At 31.9% G+C, this 23,731-nt stretch overlaps 1 protein-coding gene across 4 annotated transcripts in view; it reads right to left on the bottom strand.

Annotated features, from left to right (window-relative positions):
• Dscam4 (Down syndrome cell adhesion molecule 4) overlaps positions 1–23,731 on the bottom strand; it is a 211,886-nt gene that overhangs the window by 27,793 nt on the left and 160,362 nt on the right. For all 4 annotated transcript variants that reach the window (XM_026637185.2, XM_026637198.2, XM_026637201.2 and 1 more), the window contains exons 5-10: positions 23,517–23,672; positions 20,156–20,287; positions 19,263–19,398; positions 5,756–5,940; positions 4,974–5,246; positions 3,670–3,774 (exon numbers count right to left, since the gene is read on the bottom strand). In XM_026637185.2, coding sequence (XP_026492970.2) covers positions 3,670–3,774; positions 4,974–5,246; positions 5,756–5,940; positions 19,263–19,398; positions 20,156–20,287; positions 23,517–23,672 — 987 coding nt within the window. The remainder of the gene's footprint in view (positions 1–3,669; positions 3,775–4,973; positions 5,247–5,755; positions 5,941–19,262; positions 19,399–20,155; positions 20,288–23,516; positions 23,673–23,731) is intronic.

Raw genomic sequence — 23,731 nt, 5'->3', positions numbered from 1 at the left:
GTGGGGTCGTCTCTAATAATATTATTAGCTTTTATTTTCCTTGTAAACGGGTTTGGAGAAATAAGTATAAGTAATATCAGCTTGTCTCATTGAAATATAATTTATAATAATAGTACTTATATTCATTTATTAGTACAAAAAGCTTGTTACAAAAACAAGCCTATAATATATTATGTATATGAGGTTACAAAATATGTCTGTCTATAATTAAGTATTATTATTAACTAAGTATTCTATTTGGAACTTATTTATATAGAATTAGATAAACTCAATAGACATTGTCTGTCTGTCCTATCTGTGTGTATATACTAATTGTCATAGATAACGTTTTAACGGTATAGAATGGTATTTCACTATCATCGGAATACGTATACACGACGTTCGGATACACGTACAAAAATACAGCATAACTTTCCGGATTTCATTCATAAAACCACAATAAATACCTCGTTTAATATAATTTAGAATTTTATTACGTCATTTACAAAGTCCCCTTTGCATTATTTAGTTCCTCTCTTAAATAAAATAAAGCGGAACTCGCAAGAGACATGTGCCACAGGGTTGTACACATTTACTTTACATTGTCAAACTTTTCTATAAATCTAGCTTTCATTATTTTGAGTAGTTTAGTTTGTATGTAATTTATCTAAATGTAATATTATTTACGTATATACCGAACCAAATAAAACTTCTAAGGTAATTATATTTTTGGAACAGATCATTTTGACTTTTGCACGTTATGTTGCGATGTACGTGTGTATTTTTTTTTCTTATGACACCTGGCATTAAAAAAAATAACAATCGATTAGTTTCTTCAATTAATTTCATTTCAATATTAACATTAAATGTTTCAAATTAATGATTAAATTCTTATTTATTTCGTTTTATTATTATTGATCATGAGACATGACAACTCAAATCGAACACATAAATTATTTATTTTATAAGCAATTATTTTAAACGATGTTAATCTGTGACGATAATCTTTGTATGCAATACTAGGTGCCCGTCCCAATTTCGTACGGGTAAACTTCACACAAACTTTGCGTGAAGTTTACCTACATATCTTAGTATATAATTACGCAAAAAATCTGTTATAAAACTATGTTCAAAATTTCACTTTTACAGTGTCGTTAGTTTTGGCTGTGCGTTGATAATCAAGATAAACGGTTTTATAGGTACGGACTATTGTGCTGAAATATGTTCCAGGCTTTTCTTGAACATGAGGGAACATTTATCTATATGATATTGTGGGTTGTAGCGAAAACATGTCAAATAAAATAAAGGTCATTATTTTGTTTGGTAGCTATTGACGAGCTTTTTTTTTAAACGGCAAATATGAAGAAGGTTTGATCATAAATAGTCATCACTGAGCATAGACATTGATATTTTAAGATATTTCTTAACTAGTTGTTATTATTAATATTTAAAAAGTAGTTTTTGCCCGCACCTTCGTTTGCGTTTGAGGGGTTGATTATGAGGTATTATTCACTCTTAGTGGTAGGGTTTTGTGCAAGCCCGTCTAGGTACCAACCACTCATCAGATATTCTGCCACCAAGCAGCAGCAACATTGTGTTCCGGTTTGAAGGGTGGTGAGGCGGGGTAACTGCAGTCAAAAGGACATAGCATCGTAGTTCCCAAAGTCGGTGGCGAAGTAAGGGATGGTTAATTGCTAATAGCACTAATGTCTTTGGGCGGTGATGACCACTTAACTTCAAATGGCCTATTTGCCGGTCCACCTACCTATTACATAAAAAAACGCAATATTTTTGTAAATTATAGCCTATGTGTTATTCTCATGTATAAGCTATATTATTGTAAAGTTTCATTAAAATCAATTCAGTACGTTTTGCGTGATAGTGTAACAAACATCCATACATACAAACTTTCGCCTTTATAATATTAGTAAGGAAGTAAGGATTTCTCATATCGCCAATGCGCCACCAAGCTTGGGAACTACGATCTTGTTTTCCACATGCTTGTACCTACATTATCTTATTCACTCCAAACCTGAACACAGCCATACTAAGTATTGTTATTTGGCAGTAGAATGAATAATGACTTAGTTGTCGCTACCCAAAAGGGTTTAAAAAAAACTTAACTACCAAGTAATGTTATCAATAAAAACTTTTGATTAATATATTTTATTTTATAATAAATTTTTGACTACTTAGCGAAAGCAAGTTTAATTATTTTATTGTCGAATGATAATTCAAGTAATTGAATAACATTTAAAAATCATGTTTCGAGACAAAAACGTATTTTATTATTATAGATATATTTTATACTTACTAATTTATCTTAGAAATATTATAAAATATTTTTTGTGTACAATTCTAATCTTTTATACACATAAAAGCTTCCTTCGGAATATCGATTTTAAAAAAGGTTGAAAGCTTTGCTTTATCAAGTTAAAGAGTTTGCTTTGAACGAATCAAAACGCGACGGAGAGAGCCGCAGGGTATGTAGCACGGACGCATTGCGACGTACTGTCAAACTTTGTACTAAGTTCATTGCCTTTGTAGTGGAGTTACTGAGTATAAAAGAGAATGTTACATTTATAATCTATAGTGTAACAGTCTTAATATGTCCCACTGGGCTTTCTCTCCCGTTGAGGAGAAGGCTTAGATCTTACCACACTACTTGTTTTTTGTCTGACACGTGTAGGTTTTCTTATGATGTTTTTCTTCACTGGTTGACGTCCGGGTTTGAAGCTGCAGTCGTCGATTAAGATTCACGTTTAACCACTGGGCTATTAAGGCTTTTAATAATTAATCTATGCAAATATATTTTAAAAATGGGAACCAAAAGCTAATTGTAGGTTACACGAAAAGTCACTCAGCCTAGTCGGGTAAGTTGGTTCAAATTAAAAAATCTCCCGTCCGAATGTTGTTGCTCCAATCTTTGGACTATACTATATCAAAACTTCAACAGGATTGTGCTTTTGCATTAGCTACGATTATTAATTTAAAGTCGTGGATTTTTTTTTATTGATGACATTAAAAGTTTTCCTTTTATTTCGTTTTGGTCAATAAAATGTCATTACAACCAATTTCCGGCGGAGTTGATTTTACATGTAGGCTTAGGTTCAATATCAATAAATTTTATGGTAAAATTACCTGAATTTACACTTAGGATTGATTCTAGATGTAGGAATCCCTCAACGGTCAATAGCCTCGACAGGACAGGACAAGACTTAAGAAAATATACTTAGTTCAAGTTGGCTTTCGAGTCGTCATTTTACAAAACTATATTAAGTGAAGCTACCACCGGTTCGGAGTGTAGATTCTACCGAGAAGAACTGGCAAAAAACTCAGTAATTACTTGCCAGTTAGTTAATGTAATATACTGTTGTTTTTGTTTTGGAATTTTTATACCTTTGACCCTAATGGCCCCTACATCGTCAACCAGCGGGGAGGCGTTAAACGTTAGTTAACGTAAGCTTAAAAGCGTTTAATGATATTGGTAAAAACATTTTGTGTAGACAGACTATGACTGAAATACCGTTTCATGTTATATGTTTTTGAAGTATATATTATTTATACACCAAGTCAAGAGGCTAAAAATCAGTACGTAAAGAGGAAGAAGAGGATTTTTTTTGCGTCAGTATGGTTTCACACAAACATCACAGATATAACTGAACAACTAGTATATACATGTTTACTTACCCCTATTCCCAGTGAAGTTCCAGTCGGAGTCATGCGCGTGCGTGCTCCGTGCAAGCGGCGCGCGTCGCGAACGGTTTCCAAGATTTCGGTCACGGCTATCTGATGCTGTGTATTAAAGATGATTTTATAGCAAACCATAGTAATTACTATAATATATATATAAGGTAATTTTACTCATGTACATTATTCTAATAGACTGGCTATAGTTAAATAAAAAAAACTTTTATTAAACAATTATTTATCTTTAATGCTGCGGGATCTCGTCATACATGGTACATAATGTTGTACATTGCAAATTTCAATAATAACTAATAAACACCACAATATATGGTAACACTGTTACATCAATACAATAAATTGAATGGAATTTTTGTTATAATAATATTTAAAGATGTCCAAAATTTGCGATGTGACAGAAGAACAGACGAAATGTAATTATGAATATATCGATACATTTGGTATTAGTGACGTATTTTTAAATAAAATACACGAAGAGTTTCTACTATTTTTAATATACCTTACTGCCAACTCATCCACCTATATTACATTCAACAACATATAATTTTCCTTCACTTTACTTTTATTTGCAATAAAACAAAATGTTGAAAGTATCACTATATTTGAAATATAAAAATGATAATAACATTCACGTATTCAATTTAGGGTATTCATAAATTGAAACCGAGTAACAATGTTATCTTTCGAGGACGCTCGTTTCCCACAAGAAATGCTTCGAAGCTTTATTTTCTGCCGCAGCTCGGAATATTGACAATAAGAGTATATGGGTACTTTACTTTTTAAGCTTATCTGAGGAGTACATTTTTTTTAATAGTTATTGCTCTACAAAGGCGCGAAATATTCTGCCAATATCAAAAAACGTCTAATGACGGTGTTTATTAGGAAACTTTTTTTAATATATACATATTGTTATTTGTAATTTTATCGCTTATTATATATAATTGTATGTCAATATATAATCAACATACTTATAATATTACGATTTACTTGTACATTTAGACCAATTCTTAATATTCATGAATATTGGTATACCATTATTAATATTTAAAAATCTTAAAATTAGCTCCAATCAATAAACAAAATTATTAAATTATTGTTGTGTTTCGGTTTGAAGAGCGAGTGAGCCATTGTAACTAGACATAAGGGACATAACATTTCAGTTACCAATGATGGTTGCAGATTCGTGATGTAAGAGATGGTTAATATTTGTTACGGTCTATGGGGGTGACTGGTGGTCATTGAGTGGCACATTTACAAAGCCTGCCTACTAAATTAGAAAATCTTACCATCAATGATGTACTCCGTGACGCCATAAGCCTGGTCTCTTGTGTTACTCGCGAAGCACTGGTATATACCCTGGTCGTTCTGTTGTGAGTTTTTGATGTGCAGTCTATGACCATCGTCCGATATTCGTACTCTCTCTGTGTCTTTCAAAACTTTACCATCGTGAATCCAGTACACAACTTCGATGGGATGACCTGACACCTTGCAATCGAAACTGACATCAGCGCTGGACTTAGTTCTCATTAATTCTGGTTTTATTCGGACGGAAATTGGTTCTGAAAGAAAGTCGAAATACGTAATAGTATATCTTCTATTAAATGACACTTAACCTAGTCGATCTAAATTTAAAATAAGAATATTATCTCGTGCTTCAAAACAGTTATTTTATTATTACTATAAAGATACTACGCATGGAGGCTTCTTAACGATTCTTTCTCCACCGACAAGTGACAATATGAATAGCATTTTAAAACAGAGCGAGTTTTTGCCCGGATTTTTTGTTTTCATTTGTTTTGTTACCTTATTTCGTTTACAAAACTAAAATTCAACTGTATCATGTATCTTTCTATTTTATTTACCTTTGACTCATATATATTGTAGGTACTATGTTATATCCATACACATCTCATATCATATGATTGCTCGCATATCCATTTGTTTCTTATATAACAAGAAAACATTGCTCACGCACGCGTAACGTAATAAGGTATTTCATAAAATAAACGAAAAATCTCGCGTCTAGTAAAAAAGAACAAAGAACTAATATAGTATGGAAAGGACGTACCTGTAACAATGATAGTGAAATGTGCGGATTCGCCCCCAGCGGTATTGTTGAGCCAGCAGATAAATCTTCCCGCGTCTTCTCGTTGAAGCCTTTGTATGCTGAGCAAGCCGCCGAGTACCGACGCTCGAGGCCAGAGTGATGTTTTCTCTATCGGTACTAGCTGTTCGTGGTGCTCGCGAAACCATCTGTTAAATAATTTTACTATATTGACTATTTCATCAAACTTTTCTCTAGTTATTTGGGATTTAGTTGTTGAGAAATCTAAGCTTCTGCATTTGAATTCTGATAAATTCAATTATTTGAACAATTTAAAGTTTATATTTAATACATATATAACTCAGTCTGTAAAACTAATTATTCTTAGGTAAATAACGAGATTCATAGATAATATATAAATAGATAATAGAGTTCATCTAAATTTAATCGACATAGTCATACTGTATTCTTAAACAATTACAATGCTTTTTAATAACTTATGGAATTACATAATTATATAAAAACCAAAATCTATATTAAAAATTACTTGGCATAAAATTAAATGAATATAATTTATTAAATTGTTATTACAAAATTATGATTTTAGGTACTTTACTATACCTAACTAAAGAAATGCGTAGATATGTATTTAAGCGTTTCTGGATATTCTACCCCTAAGGGTTGAAATAGGAGTTTAAATTTCGTAAATAGGTTAGTCTGGAAAGCGTTATTTTTGAAGTTATTAATTAATCTTTATTTTTGGGCTACTGATGAGAAATGAGTAGATATGTATTTAAACGTTTCTAGATATTCTACCCCTAAGGGTTGATTTTAAGACCTCAAAATATATGAAACGGCACCAGACTAAAAGTAAGGGTTCTCTATCGGAATTTCATAGGTTACAGTTATCACTGGATGTACTAAAGGAGAAATAGTGTTTTAATATTTTAAAGATGAATCATGATGTGTGTTTAAATAATTAAGTTAATTGCACATTATATGGTAAAATATATATTTAATATAGTCTTATAATTTATTGAAAGAAGGCAGACGAGAAAAGTCGGTCAGTACAAAATTGACCAATAGTCAACTTCGCTTATATATTGTCGCACCGCAAGAACAGCCCCACACCTAGCCGTGAGAACAGTACACGTAAATGCTTAATCAGCATTATAGGAAAGAAACATGAATAATCTCATATCTTGAGAAACATTTGATATGAACATATTGTATTGAAAATAATTTCAATTAATTGTAGCTGGAGCTTCTGATCGGTCAATGCATTAGTTTAATTAAAATATAACTTATATACTTTTTCATTATTTAAAAAAAAACAACAACTCGCGTTCCCGTAACATTGTCTCCTACATAATATTTACATTTACTCCTCAAACCGGAACTCAGAATTACAGATTATTGATATTTGGTCGAATAAGTCGGGTCTGCACACAGCGTTATCACCAGGTAGATAAATTAAATTAGTATAATAATGCTATTTATAATACGTAACGTAATCACTATAACATACATACGTTCGGTATGCATTTTAATGGGATTCGCTTTAATTGCTTAGCGTAATAACCGAGCAAGATTCCATCCCGCTGTAAATTATAGCAATTGTGATATTAAACGTAAATTATAGCCTGTATTAACTTTAAATATAACAACGGAGCTTGTTGAAATACAAATAATATTATTTTAACCTTAGCTATGTTTCAAGCGAAATTGGCTCGTTGGTATATGGTGATGATCGATGATGAATGATGAACGATAAAGTCAATAGACTCAAATTCGGGATGTGACTAGTAAAGTTCTTGTTATTTTTTGTGAATATATTTTGAGTACCAATCTAGAGATTAGAACTTGGCAGTACTAGTACACGGAAAGTGCGTAAAGATCTTGATTCTGCGCCTGATCTTTATCCAGTCGTATGAGCTAGCCATCGGACTACGAGAATGTGGAAAAGGCTGGCTCTGTGTTTGAGCACACACTTGTGTTTCGTATCTACTTCTATAATATTGAATTGATGTTAAGAATGTTTGCAAGTCTATCGCGTAGGTTAGGTACTCATGAGATATTCTACCGCCAAATAGCAATACTTATTAGGCACTATTGTTGCGTTCCGGTTTGAAGTATGAATGAGCCAGCGTAACTACAGAAACCAGGGACATAACATCTTAAATCTCAAGGTTGGTGGCGCATTTATGATGTTAAAATAATAATAATAATAACCTTTTATTCAGATCTGTTAAAAGGTTACAGTAAATTTGAACTTAAAAAAAAACTAACACTAACACTTAACTAATTAAAAAAAAATTAAATTAATATCTGTTTCTTGGTTATTATGTAGATCTGTTTGCCAGTTGGCAAAGGCCTCCTCCGATTTATGATGTTAGGAATGGTTAATATTTCTTACAGCAACAATGTCTATGGGCGGTGGTGACCACTTACCACCAAGTTGCCGACTTGACAGTCCGCCTACATATTATGTATATCTTAGTTATTAATTGACATTGATATCTGAGGTCGAAGTCAGTTCACGGTGACATAATTATTATAATCATTTATATTTATAATAATCTATATATATAGATTATAGAGAAACTATAACATCTACAAAGTTGAAATTTGGCAGATAGGTTTTAGATTATTCTAGCGTGTGCTAAGAATGGATTCGAAACACGAAATGGGGTTGGAAGTTTGTGTTTTATAAATTTCGCTCGGGTAAAGCCTCAGGTTTAGCTAGTATACTAATCAAAATATATTTCTAATCATGTAAAGTTCCGTTTTATTGTCTACACTGTTGACACAAAGGATGGTTAATTTTTATCCAGATAGTTGGAGTTGCGAAACATCGGAAAGAAGCTGCAACAATTTTTGCGACCTTCCCAGGTCACAATCACGCCATCATGATTATTACAATGGCTATTTTATATTTTGATTTGCATATATTTATTTCCATAATATTTCAGAAGAAAATTCACAAATACACTTATGACTACTAGCAGACTTTTTAAAAGTGCGAAATAATTCTTTGTATAAACTCTGTCAAAGAAATCTCTTTTGTATATTATAACAAGATTAAATGAAACGTGTAATAATGTTGCCTGCTGAAACTCTTTGTTACAGTAACTGTGACATTAGAAAAATGTAATTTTAAAACTAGACTGTCTCAAAAACAATGATATTAAAACGGGGATGATATTTAGACTTATTTTCATACTGGACGTATAACGATATTGTTGAAGCCTATATAATATTATTAAAAACCTATTAAAAACAAAATTATATTTACTGAATCGTGTGATATTTAGTTGCGAGTAACTTCTGCTATATTATATCATCATAAGGATACAACCTCCAAACTTACTTATTCGTTTTTTAAATTCTGTTACTAATATTTATAATGGACCTGTATAGACATGAGTTATATATTATTTCGTTAAAATAAAAAGGTTTTGTGTAGTCTTATTTCACAATGTAAGTTGTTATGTTGTTTCTTTCCAACGACGCTTTTCGAATACCTCCTATAGGAACATTCTAGAGCTAAAACGTCTCTAAAAAGTCCGCTAGGATTCTATGTTACCGTATGTAATTAATTTCAATCGTAGTTGGGACTAACTTGAGTAGGTATTGTTAAATTATTTATTCAGTTCAGGGTTCAGTTTCAGGGAAATTACACGTAAAAAAAATGTCTTTTATACGACATTGTTTAGACGAGTACTTTAATAAATGCAGACAGGATAACTGTCTGCCGGATTTTTTTGGTATTTTTTATATTTCATAAAAGTGTGAGCAAAAATTGTTAATAATTTTACAGAGGTTTCATATAATTAATGAGCAAAATTTACCCAAACATATTAAAGTGTACGGTATGATCATTTAATCCTCTAATCAAAGTGCCTCAAAGGTTCCAGTTTTCCTGCCGCGTAATTTTTTTGCCCTAATTCTTTTCTCGAAGAACTTTCCCTTCAAAAATAGCTGGTTATTTTCTTCTATTCTAAGCGTTTCCTCAAATAGCTCAGTAGCCAGAAATCTTCAATATTCGTGAGTTAGCTTTTAAGAAATACTTTTGAAAAGAGTCGAAATGCACGAGACATTTGCATTCTAAAAGGCTTCCGACTTCGGTTTAAAGAAAAAGTTATGGTGCTGGCAGCTTGGGTCTAGCGAGACTCTTGAATTCATGAAAAACATTAAAATTATCTGTCAGTTCATAAAGAAACTATCAAAGAGGAAATGTTAAGTGCCGAGAGGTTTGTGATTAAAACTTTGAGGCGTACGCTATGCTTTGAATACGGGAATATTAAAATTATTAGAATGGAATTCTAATTTATCCTAATGCAGGTAATATTTTCTTTTTCCTTTTGAGTATTTAAATTCACGTATATTAATAAAAAAAAAAAATTAAATATGGTTTTATTTTTTATATCATTAAATTTGAGTTTGCTTCATTTTTAGGAAAATTAATACACAGTTATATGTTTGCATGTTATATGAGTTATATGGGCATATGGCGTCTGGGCAAGTTCGGGTGACTTATTCGTTTTACTCGAAAGGCTTTCACCATAAAAAAATATCGTTTTGGCATAACTTTATTGACCTCTCTCTGAATATACGTGGTTTAAATACACGTTTATTTCAATCACATATAAATGGATATTGAAGTTTGTTCAAAATTATAATTGATATTGTTTTATTTCAAGTGTTTTGGAAAAGACAGTTATTCTATATCTCAAAACAACTGTCATTAGTAAAGAGGAATCAGATCATTCTCGAAACAAGTCATACATGGACCTGATTCTGTGTAACGAATGAGTACTCTCTTGATTTTGTATCAAATTGTACTTTTGTAACAAAAGCATATTGATGTTTAGATGTTATCAAAGCAAAAAAACCTATAGGTACATAAAATTTAGGAGCTTTTTTCAAACTTGTCCGGAGAATTGAAGAAAATCAAATTTTACAAGATGACGATTTAAGACTTGTAAGAGCCTAATTAAAAAAAGTATACTTTCATTTTAATTTTGTTTCTAACAATACCGTGATCAAACTTACTTAATTGGCAATACATGACGTGTGACGTAGAAAATAAATAAATATAAGTATGTGGTGAATTTAAGAAAAAAAATTATGATTAGGTAAATCGCAAATATAAGTATTACACGAGAACTTTTATTCCGAAATATTCTTCCGTATCCATTAAGAAGTTCTTAATGACAAAACTTTGTATTTAAGATTTGGCTGGATTACGTGTGTCTGGTTTACCGACAAATAAAACTTACCACATCTGGGGCGTACGTGCACGTACAGCCGCGGTATTTGCCCAGTCAACTAACTTTGATCATTCGACTACTGCGACTAAATAAATATCCGACTCGTAGCGCCGGCTTTGATAGAGAAAATTCACATGTAGGTTGTGTTACTGAATATATTTACGAGTTACTGATTTCATTTTGAATATTCGTTAAACTATATAAAATTGATTTTTAATTTACTAAATATAAAAGACAAGCTGAACCTGCGGCTATACTCAAACCGTGCCCCACTCTACCAAGTCCTTCCCCGGGACTCAAACTATCACCATACCAACACCTGAATCGGTTCAGTGATTAAAGCGAGAAAAGGTAGCAGAGTTACTTTCGCATATATAATATTAACTATACGTTTTAAAAGGTCATTCAGGTCTACCTTTTAATACTGAATTAATGTAATATCAACTTTGGAAAGACTACCATATCGTATATATGTATAATAGTCTGTTATTTTAGTTATATACTATATGAAAATGATATTTATTTCATGTATTAAATCTGTTTTAAAATAACTATTTAAATATAAGCCCAACTTAGATTTAGGTCAAATTTCGAATATTTTTATGTTGGTCTTCAAAGTCATAGTCATTTGTTTTATTTAATATTGATGTCGGCTGCATTACAGAATGCCATAGGACATTATACAGTCGAAGTAACTAAATTAAACAAGGCAAGCCGTATCGATTGTTTAGCTTAATGAAATAAGTAATTCCTTGGATAATTAACTTTCGCGGAATATAGTATTTATTTAACTATAACGAAAGGATTAGGTTTTAGTTGCGTTTTTTTGAGTTTGTAAAACATGCGTTTTACCTACAAAGATAATTCTTTATGCATTTCTAGCATTCAAAATCTGAATCAATAAAACCTATCAGTGTTGGCAGAGGTGTAATGAAATAAATTTAATTCGCCTGTATTTTTGTTTCTTTCTCATATCATTCAAATTTCGCATTTTGATGAGGTTGTACGTATAATTAGTATCTTAGGAAACGAATATTATAACGATAGACGGGAACTATCTTCCTCTCTACGCAAACAAACTTGAGGGCAAAACTTGTTAAGTTTTGTTAAGTAAATATGAATACCGCAGACCAATTATAAGCCATTGCAGGCAGAATTATATGGCTCTACTTCCGACCCAGTATTTATTGTTTGAAGTTTAAAGGAAAATTTCACACAAAATTACTTTGACGGCAGTGAAAAACTCAAAGAAAAAAATCACTTTTACGATGACAGAAATGCAACTGGGATGAACTAGAAAACTTTTATTAAAAGAATTGATATAAGAACGTTTTCTGTAACCTATTGATTTTTTTTTTATATTTGTATTGTCGTTTCTAGTGTACGGATTCATTTCTTTCATTGAACAGCGACTTGCGCTACGAGCAACTCTTAACTATTCTAAATATATTTGATTTTCTATGAATTCTACCATCGTAGCTTTACAAAATAAGTAAAACAAATGTTTTATTATTTACTATGATATTTATAATTCAAATTACATTTAACATTTTAAATGTCCGCCGATTGTTACGTCGTTAGTAAGTTAGATTACTATAAAAATATCTTATTTAATAATTCATATAAAATATGTTTATAATATTAAATTGAACGTATTCCAAATTTCTTGGTATTATCGCTTGACTATTTAAACAAAAACATCTTTATAGAAATTTGTATTCGCTTTTATAGCATTGAATGAGTAGGTTAGTGATATTTATAAATTTTAGAATTACTCTTCAATTACTCTTTAGAGCTAGTCGCCGTAATAAAAATCTATGCTTATAAGAATTCTTTTTTTAATTCTTCATATTATTCAAGTATCCATAAAATGGATTTGGATTTATGGAAAGAACATCAAAATGGATGAACGGGATTGGGTGAATGTGATGAATAGGTGACAATGTATCCGAAGCTATGTAAGATATATTACGTAAAAGATATGAATAAAATATCTGTAAACCACGTCACATAACCCAAGCGTTCGAAGCCATATATAACTTCTTAGATATATAGGACCAAGCAACAGCGTTCAATATTATATATGCTAAAGTTGGTGTTCACTTTCACGTCTACTTAACTGATCATCATTGATGATGTTAATTTTGCAAACACATTGCCAGGGATACAGAAAAAATCATAGGATACCTGATGCCCCCTACAAAAATGACTTTATATAAAACATTTATCATTATAAAGAAATAGTTCTTCCGTATCATTTAATTTTTTAATTAAATATGAAAAACTATAACTCATATGTCATTGACATACTATGATGAGAAAATAGTAAAGAAACAAACTCGTTTGAAGTCTTCTCGCATGAGGATGTGTTCGAAGAACTTATATGAAGCTGACGTTGAAATGAAAACTAATTTAATGTTATACAACTTTCCAGATAAAATTGTTAAATTATTATACGAGTACACTATTTATTGATTTAAGGTATAGTTTTTCTGTATTATTATATGGTATAGAATTTTGACCACTGACAAAAGCCATGCTACATAAGCTGGAAGTGTTTGAGATGCGGGTATGCAGAAGTCGAGAGTTCGTTGGTGAGATTTCGTTTTGAATAGCACTGTGTTACATAAAATGGGAAATTCAATGCGAATATATATATAAAGGAGCGTCAGAAGGGGCCTCATTGAGGTCCTGGGTGTCGTTATCCATAGTGGGCGTTGTAACGGCAGGAATTCGATAATAAAAGCACACTCGTATTGTATAAAGTCTTATTATTTTATTGTTCTACAATTTCACACAAAAGGTACACAATTAACACTTTATTATAATTGGATTAGAGCCAATAGATTAGCACGTGTGCACCTCGTGCGGCAGCTGCCACACGAATGCCGGCCGCCATTCCTCGAGGCGACACCCGCTACTCTATTCGGAGTTACCCGCTCATATTTTTAATACCATCACATAATCAACTAAAACTATAACATTATTAAAAAATCGTAAATAATAATTTCGTAATTTTTATCATTAAAATTAATCAAAAATCAGCGCGCCGTCATATATATGTACCTATAATATGTTATCTATATGAACTTAGCATTGTGCCTTTCATATTCCCGGAGGGCCTAGTCGCAGATGGATATGGAAAGATGTGCTAGTCGTTTGGGAAGAACACTATATCTTTATTAAGAGCAGCGGTCTCAAAACTAGACATTGCCCTAATGATTGCAACCTTCGTATAGACACGCCACGTAAAGAAGATTAATTTAAAACAAATTCGTTTAAAAATATAATGATGATTTTGCCGAAAACAACTTCTTACGTCAATTTAACGGTGAAGATAAAATGGTCCATTACCAATTTCGGTACCGATCCGGTAACAATTTAGTGAAGAATGAAGGACGAGTTTACTTATCAGAGTTAAATATACGACAGTAATTATTAATTTATTTGTGAGATGAGTTTAATCTGCGCTTATCTTCTTCAAATTAGTTCCTTCAGTGCTAAAGAGGCGCCCGAAAGAGAGAAGAATATGTTTAGGCAGTCTGCTATATAACTATAATTTTGCAAATAAAGAAGAATTCTATTTTATTTTTAGCTCACTGTAACGCCAGTTGAAGAAGTTTTGTTGAGAGGTATCCAATCCGTCTTTTATCCGAAGTCTTAATGGTTAAATAAGCAGAGCCATAGGTGGTATAAAAGCCGCACCGTCGATGACAGTCGGCTGTTATTACCACATCAACACTATATATTGCAATATAGCTTTAGAGCAATGCATTAAAAAGATATCCATTAAAAAAATTAAAGTAACAGATTGTTATATGTTTTTTTTTTTTTACTAAGTATTGTTAAGTAAATGTCATAGAAATATTAATCAAACATGTAATTAAAATTACGTATATCCGGGAGCTATTTCCGGTTTCCGGAGGGTAAATTGGTTTCTTGGTTATTAAACTTAATCACGTCGCTTTGGGATTACAACATTTCACTCAGCCTTGAATCGAATGAGAGATATCTTCTAAGGGAGGTGACGAAATAAAAGTAGCCTAATACCTTACAAATTCATTTAGGATGATTTAAATCGGGTCTCGTCTCCGTGATCCTTTAATAATATGAATAACCATTCGAATGCAATTAAACCGCTGTTTTAAATTCTCTTGATGTACTGTGATGACATTTGAATTTGATTTTTTTTTAACTGAAGTGCCAGCAGTGGCTTCCATGTATTATTATGATTCATATGAATGCATTTGTTTGTGCATGCATAATTTTTTTTTAATATATGTAGACGGAAGAGCAAATGGACCACCTGATGGTAAGAGGTCACCACGGCCCATAGACAATGGCGCTGTAAGAAATATTATCCGTTTCTTACATCGCCAATTCGTCGTCAAACTTGGAAACTAAAATGTTATGTCCCACGTGCCTGTACTTACACTGGCTCACTCACTCTCCAAACAGGAACGCAACAATACTGAGTACTGCTGTTTAGCGGTAGAATATATGATGAGCGGGTAGAACCTACCTGAATTATTAACAAACACTATTTTAAACGAACTATTACTGTTAATTTTTTAGTGACGTTAAACACTCAATTATAATAATAGTTGATTCTAAGAAGATAAATTATTCTAATTATACGGTTACTGGTTTTGAATGTGGAAACTAGTAATGACCCGTATTATTGCAGTAAGGAAATTTTGGCAAGATGTCAAAAATTAAAAGGCATAAGAACATCTTTAAATTTACATTTGACTAATATTATTTAAAATCGAGTAAAACTTCAATCGAGTTAACTTTAATCGAATTTATACAGAATTTCGAGGACAAGTTTTGCTCGTACTGTCGTTTTACGCGCTCAATGAATCGAAAACAACTTTACGTCGTATGTTTACTAACACGACCATTTTATACTCGTGTATTTCAAAAGTTGTACATATTGCCGGATTTGTTGGCTACGCGAAATGCACTTTTAAGTTGAAGTTGTCTTGAAATGTTGTTTCCTTTGTCATGTCGTATGAGTTAAAGTAAATAGTTTTGTAGTTTGAAATGTATCATATTGATAATGTATTTTATATTTATAACTGGTTGTCGCCCTCGACTTCAGTCGAGTTTTAGGGGTTGGTTGTTAGGCGTTAGGTATGAAAATCCTGTCTTTCCTTAGAGTTCAATCTTGTTCGTTGCCAAATTACAATAAATTCGGTTCAGTGTTTTGGCCGTAATAGAGTAACAGACAGACAGACAGATTTACTTTCGCGTTTATAATATTTAGTATAGATCATAAATAAAAGTTTGAATTGAGTTTGTCTGAAAAAATATTTTATTAGAAAATTATTTCTACTAAGAGTCTTTAGAAATAGCAAAGGATCCTTATCGAAAGGACCCATTACCTAGTAAAAAACCAGCGGTACCCTCTCCGACTCTTTAGCGGGCGTCATGGCCCTTATACTAACATATTCGAAACACGCTGAATCTTCTGAAATAAGTTTTATATATATATATATATTGGTTTAGTGGTTTTTTAAGTTAAGCAACAAAAAAATAATTACTATTATATATATTTAACAAAACATTGAAAGTTACCAATTGGAGAATTTACTTTTTTTCTTTAATTCGCCTTATTCAATTATATGTTTAATTATCGATGAACTGTTAATGTAATCCTTACAATAATGTTATTAATACTGAACTGACATTATACGGCGACGTTGCTGTGATGGATCAAATAAATTAAATTAAAATGAGCTGTCAATTTCATGCGACCCCCTAATTACTTTAAAGGTTTCCGACCAATGATAACGGTTTTCGATTATTACGAATAATCAGAACTTTGTCATAATGACTATTTATGACCCTTTGAATTTCTGATCGTTACGCACGGAGTAGCCATTTACCCAAATCTTTGACACTCCTTATTTATGTCTTATCTCAATGCCAATAATTTATATCGGATGAACTCGCCACTAAGTTTTTGCTGTATATTTTCGAAAGGCAGGCAAATTACGCCTGTGCCTACGGGTAAGTGGTTCTTCGTTCATAAATACTGGCTCCGCAAGAAGCATAAAGAAATACCTTGCAGATATCCTTAAAGCCCTTACAAACGAAAAATACAAAGTCAAAGTCAATGTCAAAACTCCTTATTCAATATGGAAGTGATTACACTTGCTTATTGATAGTCAAAAATCTACCAACGGTTCGGAAATTAACACCTCTGACCTGAGAAGAATCGGCGAAAGAAACTCAGCGGGATACTTTGTTTGTTTATTTAATTTTCACAAATATAGTATAGCTCATGTACAATAATAATAGTAATAAACACATTTTCGTTATTTGAAACAGCCTGGAGACGATCATCTCATTCCCATGGTGTGCAATCAACTAAAAAGTCATTAGAGGTATAATATCCTTCAGATATACAATATGTTGTGTTTACTGTTTTATGTTGTCAGTAGAATAATTAATGAATAGACACTAAGAGTGGAGAATGTGTTAAATTAATTATAAATAAAATAAATATTTGACATCACATACATTACTCTGATTCCAATGTAAGTAGCTAAAGCACTTGTGTTATGGAAAATCAGAAGTAACGACGATACCACAAACACCCAGACTCAAGACAACATAGAAAACTAATTAACTTTTTCTACATCACTCGGCCGGGAATCGAACTCGGGACCTCGGAGTGGCGTACCCATGCAAACCGATGTACACGCTACTCGACCACGGAGGTCGTCAAATATTTATAATCGTATATATATCGTATAATATATTGTTTAAAAATATTTATCTCTACACAGTATATTATACGAAACTTGACTATTGGTCGACTATTGTTTGTCATTTTATATCATAGCGTTACTGTTCCTTGGTCGTAGGGCGTCATGCATGCCCGTCTGGAAAGGTACCACCCACTCATCGTATATTCTTTTTTCATGATGTGGACGGGCAAATGTGCCACCTGAGGTCACCACCGCACATAGATATTGGCGCTGTATATGAACCATTCCTCAAATCGTCAATGCGCCACCAACATTGGGTACTTAGATGTTATGTATACAATACTGTTTGGCAGTATAATATCTGAGGCCTCGGTGGTACCTCCCCAGAAGGGCTTGCACACACACAAAAATACTGTTATTGTATTCCAGTTTGAAGGGTGAGTGAGCTCGTGGTACTACTACTACTAGGCTCATGGATACTTGTTGCATTGTTGATGGAAGGGATGGAAATGGATTAAGATTGTTACACTATCAATGTCTCTTTAGGTGGTAACCACTTACTGTCAGGTGGCCCATTTGCCAGCCTACCTATTTGATTAAAAAATAAAACTATAAATGGATTATTAATGCAAACAGATGTTTCATTGTTCCAATGGATCTACTAGTTTCAAACGACAAAGAGTTAAAATCAATTCATATTTAAATTAAAATAAGAAATATAAAGGGAATAACTCGTTATGTAATCTAAAGGACAGCGAATGAAATAAAGGAAATATTGAATATTATAAAGTTCCAATGAGTTGAAAGTCATCTATTAAAGCCGGGTTATTAATGTTTTCTTTCACGCGTATCAAATATTGGCGATTATTTTAAAAATATTAATGTTTATTATTATTTGTTGTATATACTTTTATTAAACTAAATTCAAACGTCGTATTTAACGTAGTGTCCAACCTTTCATCACGTATTTACATATACAATATCATGAATTAAAAAAATACTCTGTATTTAAAAACGAAATTAAATGAGATAACCCTAGAAATATTAAAAAAAAATATACAGAAAACAAATGATAAATTGATTTGATGTAGAAATGTCCATTTTTATGTCGGCTAATAATAAACGCATTGGTACAATCCAACCAAAGTATGATATGATGAGTATGCTTAAAGAGGCGTTTTGCTCGTTTGTTCCTGATATTTCATAGCGTGATGGAATATTCTCCATACTTTTATCACCTATCGGATATTTAGAGGCTGTTATTATACTGGTGGAAGGACTTTTAGCAGGTCTGTCTTGTGATCAAAATATGTGCCTTGTTGGCTTCAAAACGTTTTAGATCCTTTGGTCTAGATGATATGACATTGTGCGTGTATTTGTCAAGCATATATATTTTTATTTATTTATTTAAAAACTTTATTGATCACCACAAAACAAATGGGCGGACTTAATGCCTGAAGGCATTCTCTGCCAGTCAACCTTTAGGTCAAACAGAAAACCATGTACATATGTATTGGTGTTGTATAAGGCGAAACTCACCTGTAGCTGGGCACTGGCCACGCGTGGGCCGCGCATGGCAGCCGCACGTCGTGTCCGACCGATACTCTGCGGGAACGAGGCTCGACCGCGATGCGCGGACGCACGCCGCCCTTCGGTTCCGTCACTATCACATGACCTGGGAGAACAAAATCTGTAAATTAATACTAGTAACCAATTTAATTCATTTATTTAGACAACATCTAAAGTTCTTTTCAAGTTGTTAATTTGATTGCTCTGTAGATATTATGCTTAAAATAAATAAGTTGAAAACGCATTAAAAGAGTCGTAGCAATTTTTACTAGGATATTGAACTCACTGAATAAAAAACGCCATATTTGTCAACCCCATTTCTAACACAAGCATCAAACTTATGTAGGTAGAAAAAAATGTTGAAGATAAGTATGCACAGTATTTTTCTTTCAGCTCGCCGTTGCTTCAACTGGTAACAGGTGGGCTGATTCATTTTTGCCCAGAGCATCGTAATTGCGATTTGACGGGGAAGCACTGCTAGCATTTATGCCATCATTCCAAGCGGTCATGATTTGTACAGTAACTATTTTTAATTTTGTTTGTATATAATTAAGCCCTTAATTATAATAATTCTTGTGTAAATTATTTCTTATCACTTAAATAGTAAGTGCAATGACTGCTTAGTATAAGGCCTTTTTCGAGATTAAATTACAGCAATATAATTATTCTGCTAGAAAAAACGCAAAACTCACTTCAGAGCACGATCGTGAAATATTAGAAAGTGATATACGACATTGAATATTAAAATAATCAAATTTACAGAATACACGCATCACAATAACGTATTACCGGCTACTTTCAACATTTCACGAGGGATATGAAGTGAGTTCTCACAGAATAGTACTGCTGATATAATTACTTACCATAGTATTGACTAGAATACAAAGATCCAGTAACGCGATCTCGCACGCGGCATCGAAACGCCGTGTACCGCTCGCCAGGCTTCACCGCGCTTATGTAAAGCGATCCGTCGTCCAGACGAAAGTATTTTGAACCTGGACAACAAAAGCATTATATAAGGCTATTGTTTAATGCAGGAGTTACTATTCAATGAATGAGAGTATTGATTTGTCAATGGTTTTCTTTTCAAGATGGAGTATTTTATATTTTCACGTATATTACTTGTAAATGGTTACTTTTTAAGTAAATATATTTTATATCTGAATTCAGATATTGATCTATTTCATTTATATTTCAATACAGAGACATATGCCAATTAGGGGAGGCTTACGTCCAGCAGAAGACTCGATGGATTGATAGGTATACGGTATTATTATGGAATATTACCCTTAAAATTATATGGATAATGGTATCTCTTTATATATCCTTGCAAATGATGAACAAATTTATGGAAATATATCACTTGTACAATAATTTTGGTCCGCATAATATCTGATGCGTTTAGTTATTGCTCTGAGCTTATTTGTGTATTAAAAATAGCAACAGCTGAATTCCATAAATTAAATTATAAATTATTATTCAACGTTAAGTATATTTGTATTTTCAATAATTATTCTAGTTACAAACACTATGATTATCATTTATATTGAAATGTTATATTGTGATTTTGACGTGTTCGCTCTATGATGAAACATGTCGAGGATTTATTGATGAATTACGTAATTAAAATCGGAACAGTTATAAGAACAAATGTTATGAACACTCAAAACACAAAATACCTGTAGGGCTGGCAAGAACTTTACAAAACACGCGACAATAGTGTGAGTCTAACAGGTCTAAAGCGTGTTCTGATTTATACGAGAACATTAAAAAGAAAAATATTTGGAAGAGGCAATAATAGCTATTACATGTAAGTACATTTTATAATATATCATAATTGTTTGTACGAGGTTGATTGATTTTTGAGTAACTTGTTCCTTACAAAACATCATCCTTATTTTAACTCCCGTGAAATGGAATTAATTATCATACAAACGAATAAGTCTTTAAATTAATTAAAATGTTTATTACGTTCGAAATGTTCAAAATCTATACCAATTTTTCATGTTCTAGTTTACCTTCTTACGGAATCTATTTAGGGGTACAATCAAAATTATTTCTTAGGAACTCATTCAATCGTAACTTAATTTTATGAATTAAAAAATATTTATTAAAAATATATTTTTTTTTAAAATACGTCTTATGTATTTGTTTACATAAAGTCGGTGATATAATTAAGGCTTTAACAATTACATTTCTAAAGCCAACACAATTTATATTTTTAGTGATGTCGATGCTTTAATGGAATTGTGCACTTGGACTTGAGCCTAAATTTAGGGCTTTATTTAAATAACGTGAATTTTCTTTTCGCAAAAATGTTATGTGTTATAAAAAACGTAATTGCAAACGCCGTCTCCCTTGACAAGTATTTTGATGAGAAAATTTTTCGTCGAGACTTTCTCGCGGTTGGTGATTTTAAAAAAAGATATTATTATTATTTTTTTAATTTTCTTCTCAACTATGTAGTCTCATTGTTATAATATAAATTGATATATCTTGCTTATTTTTGTATTTTTGTTTATCAGATCGTAAGATTGGGAGGTTGGTAGCTGAATATAACTTTATAAAACTTAGTTAAGTAAGTATCCATATGGAAGTGATTATTCTGTTTACAATTTAAGATAAATATTTCTTAAAGTATATTAAATTTAAGTATACTTCTGATGAGGTGATAAGATGCTAAAAAATAGTTTTTAAGTGTTTTGCAAAATCGCTGACACTGTGAATTAATAATATTTGACCAAATTCAATGTCAGAATCGATTGATCTGAAATCGATAAAAAAAGATTGATTTTTTTTTATCGATTTCAGCTTTTGTTTTGTTTTGAAAAACCGCAGCCACACAACCGTTATGTTATGTACTCGTCTCGCGATGTGCAATTAGTCGATTAATTACTATGTCGGATATGTTTTTATAAGGGCTTTTGAAACGTCGAGCGCTACCACCGAATCGGAGTGACGATTCTACCTGGAGGAGTCGACTGAAAATTATATTTAAAAAAAATAATGAAATACACATAATTTGAAATAAATTACTTATTAAAAAATATTTCAGTTTTTTAACAGCTTGTGAATTTATATATAATAATATTTATAAGCCAGATTGAGTCCGCGTACACATTCTAAATTTCAGATTTTTTAAATGTACAAAAAAATTCAAATATAGAACTACTTTTTCTGAGACATATAAATGTATTTCTAATATGGCATAAATTCACTCATTGTGTCATGTATGGTATATGTCATGGAGCTTGATACATTGACAAATCAAAGGAATTCCGTTACGTTCCCAGACATTGCTCCCACATAGTATGTTATTGGTTCGTGATATGGGATGGTTATACTAAAAGGTACATAGAAACTCTATGTGTTATTTAAACTGAAATATATTTGCACTCCTACAAGTCTTAATTTAAGGAACAATTGTGAAACATGATGAATCGTTGACGGAATTTTACGTTTTTGATTTAAAAGTATGTGTGAGTTTGGATACAGATTTATTATTTCAAAAGCTAATTGTTACTCGAATACTATTTATTATTATTGTCTTTTCTCAAAAATATATACATAACATTGTTCTTTGAATTTAATATCAAAGTATTTTGTGAAAATTAAATGTCTTCCAGTAAGGGTTGTCACGTAAGAACACACACAAAACAAAACACGATCGTTAAATGTCAGAATGGCATGTTTGACATTGACTTCAATAGATATAATACAAGGATTCACGCATTGCAATAACATTTTACCGAAAGGCGGATTTCAACATTTCACGAGTGAGATACGAAGAGAACTTTCACAGAATAACACTGCAGCTCACCGATTCGTACTGAGGATTCTATCGAAAACAACCAGCGAAAATTAATGATATGTCACTCTTAAATATTTATTCCTGTGCAAATCAGCTCTATGTCAACGTCATAGAATAATTTATCATATTTGTTTATTAATATTTTTTTAATACCTATAGGTATATAGTTATTTGTTTTAGTATATAGTTATAATATAAAAATATTATCCTCTATGAATAAGTATGAATAATCGACTAACTTAGCGAAGTTTAATAATGGTTGTCAAAGAGTATGGATTTTGTTGCGTGTAATTAAAAAAAAAGTTTAAATAAAATGAGATTAAAAACGAATGTATTATAGTGGTATATTGTGACCTTAGAGTATATAATGGAAATAAGACTTATACTATAGTAAAAAAAGTTAGAAATAAAACCTAAATATTTGAAGACGCTGGTGTCGTCATCTGTGAACCAGTCCGTGTCTCCGACTCGCTCGGCGCAGTGCGATGGTACGATGCATCGCAACACCGCCGCGTTGCCCGCCATCACATATTCGTCGGCCACGTGCACTTCCCACGGTATGTTTAAAACTATAATAAAAACAATCATTAGAAAGCAATCAGATAAAAGATTATTAGATACTAATGGA

Source organism: Vanessa tameamea, chromosome 18 (assembly GCF_037043105.1).
Source record: "Vanessa tameamea isolate UH-Manoa-2023 chromosome 18, ilVanTame1 primary haplotype, whole genome shotgun sequence".
Classification (NCBI taxonomy): domain Eukaryota; kingdom Metazoa; phylum Arthropoda; class Insecta; order Lepidoptera; family Nymphalidae; genus Vanessa; species Vanessa tameamea.
This window is presented reverse-complemented; position numbering and strand designations above follow the sequence as displayed.